Source organism: Monodelphis domestica, chromosome 5 (assembly GCF_027887165.1).
Source record: "Monodelphis domestica isolate mMonDom1 chromosome 5, mMonDom1.pri, whole genome shotgun sequence".
NCBI classification, from domain to species: Eukaryota; Metazoa; Chordata; class Mammalia; order Didelphimorphia; family Didelphidae; genus Monodelphis; species Monodelphis domestica.
In genome coordinates this window covers 27054744-27063846 of record NC_077231.1, presented here as the reverse complement: position 1 = coordinate 27063846, position 9103 = coordinate 27054744, and the positions used below count along the sequence as shown (strand labels likewise).

The 9103-nt window shown below is 49.7% G+C and overlaps 1 protein-coding gene across 3 annotated transcripts in view; it reads left to right on the top strand.

Moving 5' to 3' along the window:
- The first annotated feature begins 230 nt into the window (after positions 1-230).
- DGKA (diacylglycerol kinase alpha) overlaps positions 231-9103 on the top strand; it is a 14856-nt gene continuing 5983 nt past the window's right edge. Inside the window, exons 1-12 of one of the 3 annotated variants that reach the window (XM_056797926.1) lie at positions 231-806; positions 4907-5018; positions 5747-5823; positions 6148-6280; positions 6517-6597; positions 7000-7049; positions 7393-7467; positions 7676-7795; positions 7944-8061; positions 8251-8339; positions 8514-8633; positions 8884-8982. In XM_056797926.1, coding sequence (XP_056653904.1) covers positions 4955-5018; positions 5747-5823; positions 6148-6280; positions 6517-6597; positions 7000-7049; positions 7393-7467; positions 7676-7795; positions 7944-8061; positions 8251-8339; positions 8514-8633; positions 8884-8982 — 1026 coding nt within the window. In that variant the 5' untranslated portion in view covers positions 231-806; positions 4907-4954. Of the gene's footprint in view, positions 807-852; positions 1369-4906; positions 5019-5746; positions 5824-6147; positions 6281-6516; positions 6598-6999; positions 7050-7392; positions 7468-7675; positions 7796-7943; positions 8062-8250; positions 8340-8513; positions 8634-8883; positions 8983-9103 lie in introns of those variants that run through there. The other 2 variants (XM_056797925.1, XM_056797927.1) reach the window with 2 other exon arrangements.

The window sequence follows — 9103 nt, the reverse complement described above, 5'->3', positions numbered from 1 at the left end:
CAATTTAAATAAAAGAGGTCTCATTTGAAGAGGTGGCTGCTCTATACAACTCTTCCACTCCAGAGAAGAGATTCCAGGGAACAGTGATTACTCTATTTCACTATAATAAAAGAAGGGAATCCTGGTAATCTGAAATAGAATGGGGCTGAAGAAGACACATCCATAGGTCAAATCCAAAGGCTTTGGGGTCTTTTTCCAGTTTTCTAACCCCACCTGTCTCCTGGGGTCCCAACTGTCTTCTCTGCTGAAGTCCCTCTTTCTGGGGCACATAATCAGTCCTCCCAAACTACCTATTGTGAGGGAGGAGAAGCACAATAATTTTACTTTCGTTTCTCCTTTCTGGTCAAGCCTGGGTGGTCATTCAGTTAAGCAAAGAATAGAGAACCAAATGAAAGAATTAAAGAGAAGCACACACACACTCTTCTTCACAGAGTACAATGCAATTGAAGGATAGAAATGCTCCCAGAATAGGGAGCATGTATGGTAGCTCTCCGGCCATTAGAAATCTGGGGTTGGGCAATCTGAAGAGTATGAGGTATGTACCCTAAGGGTCCCTAGGGATTCTCTGAAACTGTAGTCAGCTGATCTAGGTCTGAGCTTGCTAAATCTGCTGTGATTCCAAGGGTGTCTGGTGACTAAAATCCACAGACTCTGAGAAAAAGCTTGAAAATTACCTAGGGGGGAGGGAGGAGGTGGCCGCTGCTATCATATGATGATTTAAAGCTAGAAGGGAAGTTAAGAGGCATCTAGTTCGACTCCCATTGTACTGATGAGAAAACTGAGGCCAGAAAGATTCAGTCATCCAGGTAAGTTCTGAACACAAGCCCCTCTGCCTACCCATTTCTGTTACAAGGCTTTAGGGAAAAGGAAGACTGAGGAAGAGAGGAATGGTGTCTTCCCAGCCCCTCAGTTCTTCCTCCAATCTTAAGACCTTCAGCGTCAGGAAAAAGGGAAAATGGGAAGGAACACCTTTGGAGGATCGAGAATTAAAAAGAAAAGGAATGAGGAAGAGAAATCGGAGGATTTCCTAAAGTCTGGGGCTTGGGCTGTAAGAATGAATAAAGGAAGAATGGGGGAGTCTACTGTTTGGCAGGAGGGAGACAGCTGGGGTCCTGGCCTAGGCTGGGGAATAGGGAGAGAATGGAGAGGTGGGGAGTGGGGGTGAGTCCCACTAGACTGAAGGGCGGGAGCCAGGGGCTCTGTCGTCAGCCTTGGGGCGGCCCTCTAGAGGCAGAGCCCGCCCTGCCCTGCCCGGCTCCCCCTGCCCAGCTCCAGCTCTAGTTCTGGCTCTGGCTCCCAGCTCCAGCGCTGGCGTCGCAACACCCGCCCGTGCCGCAGCACCCGCCCGCCCGCCCTGCTCTGCCTAAGGTAAACTCCATAAAACCCGCATTAACTACCCCCTCACCTCCCTGGGGGAGGGCCCCAGAGTGAAGGCCCGCAGGGTGTCCCCAATTGGCACAGCAGGATTGGTGGAGAAAAGCCCGGAGGACTGGAAAGAATCGTGGGCTGGAGAGGGGAGGGGGGAAAGGACTGAAGGCTGGGGAGGTTTGGGGGAAGGGAGTGGAGAGCGACTCTGGCTGGGGAACAGAAGTGGCTGGCAGGGAGGAGTGAACCTGCACACCTGCTTCCCAGGGGGGGAAAGCTCAGATGGCTCCAGAAGTTCCAGAAGTGGGAGAAGGGGCTACTGTACCTCTCCCTTCTAGATCTAGCTCCATTTTGACCCTCTGCCTTCAGGCAGGCCACCACCTTTCCCCAGGGTCCACCCCTTGCATTCCTGTCTCTTCTGGGTCTGTATTCTATTTCTGACTCTTTTTAAGGGGCTAGGCAAGTCATCCCACCCCACTCCCAAAGTTCCTTGAGGAAGAAATGACTGAGGAATCCTTAAACTCATCTCTGGCTCCCCACTCAACAAAGCCTAGATCAGTGTAAGCTCAATGGATGGCCCAGGAACCTGGGTCTTAGTGCCTGCTCTTCCCCAAGCCATCATTCACAACCCAGGTGTCCTAACTCCCAACCATCCCTTTTCTGGCTCCTTCTGCCAGACTGACTTCAGAGTCCAAAGCCTCCATGGACTTGGGTGGGGAGGGGAGAAGGGGGGGAACCTCCCTTAAAGGAGAAGACATATTGTTTCATAGAACAGTTTAGTTTTAGGATTTTGAATGTTTTTAATGAAAAATATGAAATGCAAACAGATTTTGAACCTAGCCTGGATTTCTTTTAGGGCCAGTTGCCCAAGGCAAAATAAGATTTCCAACATAGAGGCAGCATTGTAGAGGAGAGTAAACACCCCACTTGGGAGCCCCAAGACATGGGTTCTAGTCTCTCCACTAACCAGTTGGAAAATGAATGACCTTCAACACAAGTCACTTAACCTCTGAGCCTCAGTTTTCTCAGTTCTAAAGAAGGGGAAGGGGGAATTAGACTAAATGATAGTCAAAGTCTCTTTCATCTTTCATCATGACTGCCTGCCTCCCTTCCTTGCCATGCTGAACCTGGGGAAGGGGGAGGGGAGGGAAGGATGAGTCACAGAGCCAGAAGAGCCCCAGACTTGCCCTGCCCCTACCCAAGCTTTTGCTTGGACTAGCCCAGTTTACAGGCCCCGAGGAATAGAAGGGAAAAGTTCACCTTTTTCTATCAGTCTGAGCCCTGCTTTCCTGGAATTCACTATCCATGGGCCTAGGAAACTTGGGCTAGGGAAAGAAAGACTCAGAATGTATTGGAACATTGTAACCAGGCAGGGCCAGAGGAGCTCATATGCCCAAATTCCTCAACTGTTGTAGCTCTTGGTTGATTCTTGCCAGATCCAGGGCTACTGACAATTCCCAGGCTGCATACCCACCCACCTCCTATGCCCTCTCTCATTCCTTTCCTCTCCTAATGAAAAAGCCCAATAACAACAAAAAACAAAGCCCAGGGGCCAGATATTCTGGTGCCTCAACTAGCTCCTGCATAGTTCCACCGCCAGGCACTAGCTCTGGCCCAACTGAAGGCTACCAGCCCCTCTGCACAGAAGCTAGGTGAGATTTGCTGGGAGCTGGGGTGCCCAGGCCGTGGACCTTGACTTTAGCAGATTCAGGCAACTAGATGCCCTTGTCCACTCAGAGAGCTGTCCCCCCCTTCTCACCCTTCCCTGGCATAGAGCTTGTCTTACCCAGCTTGCCAGTTGGATAGTCCTGAGAGACATTCGGAGTAAATATTTCTAGGTCCTTCCACCCTCTGGGACATGGGAAGTAGCTCTCAGAGATGAAGGCCTGGGGAGGTGGGATAGTTGGGGAGCTGAAGAGGGGATTCCTCCATTTGACAAGGGGGGGCAGGGAGAAGGGCCTGCTTTTAGGCTGTTGAGACTCCACCAGTGATGGGATTTCCTGGAGTTTCATTCTTCCCATTCTCCTGTCCCCATACAGGTTCTTGCCACCCTTTTGCCTCAGTTTGACTTCAGAACTGAGGCGCTTTGGGGTGCTGGAACCAAAAAGAAAAGGGTAGGGAAGAAACCTGTTCCCTTTTCCCTGGCACTCCCCCTGCCTCTCCCTCTAGATGCTGGACATGAAAGGGAAGGGGAGGGAATACACTGGGCACACAGAAATGGAGCCTTTTATCTTCCTCAGTGGAAGAAGGAGGGTTGGAGCTTCTGGAAGGGAAGCTCATTAACTAAGCAAACCTTATTAGCTATGACATGATATCTTGGTAGTGCCTGACGCCCAGTCCATTAGATCTGATGGAAACAGAGGCTCCAAGACCGGGTATACCAGGGTCCCTGTTGAGAAGAACTCTTTTTCTTCACAGCAGCAGGAGACTTTAGGTCTTGGGCTGCCAAGGAGCCTCAGAGGGCTTCAATTCCAGACAGGCGGGATGGGGAGGAGAATGAAACTTAGGGCCAGGGAGAGGGGCAGACTGGGACATACAAGCTGACATGAAGACAGAAAAAATGCTAGGGAAAGGCTGGGTGGGGGTGAGAGGGGGAAGCAGAGAGGTGAAGGAGCACGATTTTCTAGCTGCCACAGGAAGGAAAAGAACTAGGAACACCCTTGCAGACTTCAGCTGCCTTCCTGGGGCGCTGCCCCCTCCTTCCCTTGCCCATCTTGCCTTATGGCTAGCGTATAAGGTCCCAGAACCATCCCCTCAGGGATCCTTTGGCAGGAAACCCAATCTAGTCCCTTATGTCTGCTGCCGCCTCAGCAATCTAATTCAATTCCATAAGCGTTTATTCCACTCCAGGCATAATGGAGCTGGGCGCCAGAGATACAATAACAAAAATGAAAACAGGCTGGGTCCTCAGTTCACCCCCTCTTCTTTTCAAATGCCAAAATCCAGAGTTGGAGAGGCTAAGATGAGGGCTTTGGAAGATGTGTTGGGCCAGGGAGGGGTGAGGCCTCCCACCAATCTCTACTGCTCCCTGGCTCTTTTTCCCTAAAGTTTGGGGACACCAGTGAGGTGCCTTCCTGCCCTGCCCACTCAGGGTCCAATGTCACCCCTTGCCCCCACAGCCAAGGATAGAGCAGGGGGCTGAGAAAGATCTATGTGGGGTCACCTTGGGATTCGGGGATGCTTGAGGTAGTTGTCCTGCCAAACTTGGGACAGGAGCAGCAGCTAGGAGCTGAGGTGTGGGCAGCCTGGGCTCCATTGCTGTTGGAAAGTCCTTGGAAAGATACCCCACTCCAGGAGAAACATCAGGCTGGAGAGTGCACAAGAGGAATGGGAGAAAAATAACAGAGAAATGAGGGCAAAAGATAAGCGTGCTTTCCTACAGCGGGGCCTGGGAGACGTAGAAAGAGATGGAAAGAGACAGAGGTACCAACCCCCCTGCCGTCCCTACACACCTTCCATCTCCCCCCTGGCTAACCCATACTTCTGTACATCTTGCCTTCAATATCCCTCATACTGACTTCCTCTCCACACTCCTCTGCAGGAAACGCAGTCTTAGATTCTTCTGCCAACTTAGGAAGCAGCAGAAAAGATGCTGAAGAACTGGGGCCCCTTAAGCCCCAAGGACTTTGCTCAGCTGCAGGAATATATGGAATGTAAGTCTTCCCCCACCCTTCCTGGGATCCCCTACAGAACCTCTATTTCCAGAAATCCTTTTTTCCTCAGGACTCTCCACTCCAGCTTGGCCCTCAGTCTTCTGAGAAACTTTGAGCTATTCTCAAAGGATGATCAGGACATAGGGAAAGAAGTAGAAGGGAAAGAGTTTCGAATCACTGCTCTCTTGCTCAATGCCTCAATTTCCACCCTCTCTCTAAGACCTTGAAACAGTTTATATCTCCCCCATCTTCCTTTTTCTTGATTTCTGTCTTCCTCCTTATCTTGCTCATTTCGAGTAGCAGAATTTGTTTTTTGTTTCTCTATAGACTGCCTTTGGGGATGTTAATTCCCCTTCTTGGGGTTCATTTTCCTTATCTGTAAAATGGAGTGTTTGGACTAGATTCTCTTTTTTTAATTATTACTTTTTTTTTTTTAAAGAAACCCTTAGCTTCTATCTTAGAATCAATTCCGTGTATTGATTCCAAGGCAGAAGTGCAGTAAAGGCTAGGCAATGGGGGTTAAGTGATTTGCCCAGGGGTCACACAGCTAGGAAGCGTCTGAGGCCATATTTCTGTGCCTGGCTCTCAATCCACTGGGCCACCTAGATGACCCCGGCCCTCCAGTCTCTTTAAGGTGCCCTCCAATCTTAAAGGTCTATAGATCTATGATTTTAGGATGATCTTTTACTGGGGGAGCCTGCCCTGAATATGCCTATTGCCTCCCCCAGACTCAACCAAGAAAGTCAGTGATGTCCTAGCTCTGTTCAATGAAGATGGAGAATTGGCTCAGTATCTCCAGGGAGATGTGAGAGGCATCTGTAAAACCTCCCTGCTCTTGGCCCCTTCCCTCTGGAATTCCTGATGTTTCTTCAAGCCCCTCAACTTTCAGGGATCACATCCTGTCCTCCTGTTTGGTGCCCCTACCTCCCCACAATATCTTATTCCTCTGGGACCCATAGAACTTCCTTCCCTCAACTTCATCCCTAGACTTTTCTTTGCAAAACTCCCATAACACTAAGGGTGGAAGGATGACCCAGGGGATCATAGGCCTCCCTAAGATACCCCCAGCTTTTCCTTTGTCTCATTTTCTTATTCTCTATCCCTGAACCAATTCCCTTTCCCACCCTAGTCCATAGGGTATGAAGGATTTCAGCTCTTTCTGAAAGCCTACCTGGAAGTGAATAATGTCCCCCCACAACTGAGCCAAGCCCTTTTTCGATCCTTCCAGACCATGGATTCTCAGAAACAGGGTGACGAACAAGGTATGGAACTGGGAGTTAGCTAGTGCTGAGCCTTGGAAGCACAATCAAATCAGTGTGGGCTCTAGACTAATTAATTCAGCTGAGAGTCTTTGCTCAGACTGTTTGGAGAAGGGAGGGGTGATTTATACTGTTATATGACTGGAGGGGGCAAAGGTAATGGTGGTGATGGGATCAAAAGGGAGCATATGAGCTGGATCAGAGGAGACCTCTGACCTTGTTGAACTCTTCTCAACCAGAAGTAGCCCTGATCTGTCTTAATGATGTCTCCTGCTACTTCTCCTTACTGGAGGGTGGACGGCCAGAAGACAAGCTAGAGTGTGAGTCATTAGAGCAAGAGAAATATTGTGAGGCACCTTGGGGAAGAGATATTGCCAGCCATCTTTCCCCCCAACCCTTCTAGGATCCCTAGTTGCTGATGGGTCCATAGAAAGAGGTGGAACCCCTAGGAATGGACTTGAGAGCCCTCTTACCCTTTAGCTTATCCTTTAGCTTACCCTCTTACCCTTTAGCTCTCTCTCACATCACCCTTTTCAGGTAGAGAACAGAACTTATTCTTGTCCTTAGTTATATACTAAGAAATGCCTTGGCTCCCACAGAGTTTAGGCCTATTTCCCCATTCTCCCCCAACACAGAACCCTTCACTCATCGGGGTTTAGGGCAGGATATGGGATTGGTCTCCACAAACTGACCCTAGCTCCACCCCCTCACCCAATCCACAGTTACCTTCAAGCTATATGATACAGACAGAAATGGACTCCTAGACAGCTCGGTGAGTTCTGAAGCCTGAGGAAGGGGGTGGGGGATGGGTGACATATATATTTTTGTCTCTGTTCTCCCTCCCCTGAGCCCCTATCCTTTGCAGCATCCCCAGAAGCAGATGATGCCAGGGAACAAAGTCCAGTTTTCTGGGCAATGTTGGGGAGTGGGTTCTCAGGCCCAGAGGGCATGGGGTAAGAAGTAGGAGTTGTCCTCACACCTAACATCCCTTTGTATAATCCCACAAGATTTCCAGGGGTGAATAAAACTATGGGGGAGGCAGAACTAGAGCCAGAGTCCCTGGAAAGGGGCTTAACTAGGAGGGAAAAAAGAAATTGGATTCTGGCTCTCCCTAGGAAGTGGACAGAATTATCACCCAGATGATACGAGTGGCCAAATACCTGGATTGGGATGTAACTGAGCTGAGACCAGTAAGGCACCTTTTTCTTCCCCCTTAGCTCTCTGCCCCCTCCTTGTATACTGTTTTCTACCACCACCTCTCTATAGACTTTATACCTTAGCTCTGATGAATATCCTGAATAAATGGTTTGGGCTGAGGCTCCTCAAGTTGGGAATCTACCTGGTGGAGCCTTGTATACATGACATCTTTTTTTCTTGGCCTCTTTCTCCAATATTCAGATTCTGCAGGAGATGATGAAAGAGATTGACTACGATGGCAGTGGGACAGTCTCTCTGTCAGAGTGGGTACGGGGTGGATCCACCACTGTGCCTCTGCTGGTGCTACTGGGACTGGAAGTGGTATGTCAAAGAGAAAGGGAATATGGGCAGCCATTTGTCCCCTTCCATCTTGGAGCTCTGCTGGGGAGGATCTTGACTGCTATTCAAGAAGTGGTTAGGGAAGGGCTTAGGTGGCCCTCATCCATATTAATCATGTTATCCTTCCCAGAGCTTGAAGGATGATGGGCAGCACATGTGGCGGCTGAAACAATTCTCCCGTCCTGCTTATTGCAATGTGTGCGAGACAATGCTGCTTGGGATAACCAAACGGGGGCTGACCTGTACCTGTGAGTGTATTGGGAAACAGGGTGGGAAGAAGGAAAAAATCTTTGAATGGTGGAGAACAAAGATTTGCACTCGTGGTGAGTGAGTGACTCTAACAGAGAACCCAGAGCATAGATTGGGTTCTCCAACCAAAGCTTTCTTCCTTCCAACCACCCTTCTCTTCACCTTCCTTTTTTTTCCTTCTCTCTCAGTTTGTAAGTTCACAGTCCATGAGCGCTGTGCCAAGAAGGCCTCACCTTGCGAGGTCAGCACCTATGCCAAGTCCAAGAAAGACACTGGTGTGAGTGATCCCTGACTTCAATCTTAATATTTTCATTATCCTTCCTCAGCCCCATTCTCTAGATTTCTCTGGGGATAAGGGTGTTTGCTCTTCCCCTTTCTGGGAAGCAAGGATACCTTAACCCAGATGTTGTTCAGGTCCCTTGAGCCATCAGGTATTTCTCCCTCCCTCAAGGCCCAGACCCACGTGTGGGTTCGTGGAGGCTGTGACTCTGGGCGCTGTGACAGCTGCCAAAAGAAGATCCGGAATTTCCAGAGCCTGACAGGACTACATTGTGCGTGGTGCCATCTCCAGGTCAGGAACAGATCCTTGACTCCAGACCTCCCATGCCCTCCAAGCCCTTTTGAATTCTCAACTTCTTGTCCTGAGGCTCCCTTCCTAAAGTAACCACCTCCCTTAGTCCCTCTTCTTAGACCTTTCCTCCTATAACAAACTCCAGAAAAGTCGTTCTAAATCACAAAATATTCTCCAACCTCTTTTCTCCTCCATGAGTCGGGAAGACATAAGGGTAATTCTCCCTTTCATGGCCTCTCTCCCTTCCTAGATCCACGAGGATTGCCTCTCGGCCATGAGCTCTCAATGTGACTGTGGGCTGCTCCGTGACCACATCCTGCCTCCCTCAGCCATCTACCCTTGCATCCTGGTGAGTATTGGGCCAGGGAGAAGAGGAGAGATAATAGGAAGAGAACCTCTAGAGCCTCCACAAACCCTGTAGAGATCCCTTAGACTTCCCACAAACCTCATAGCCCTCCTAGGGAGTACCC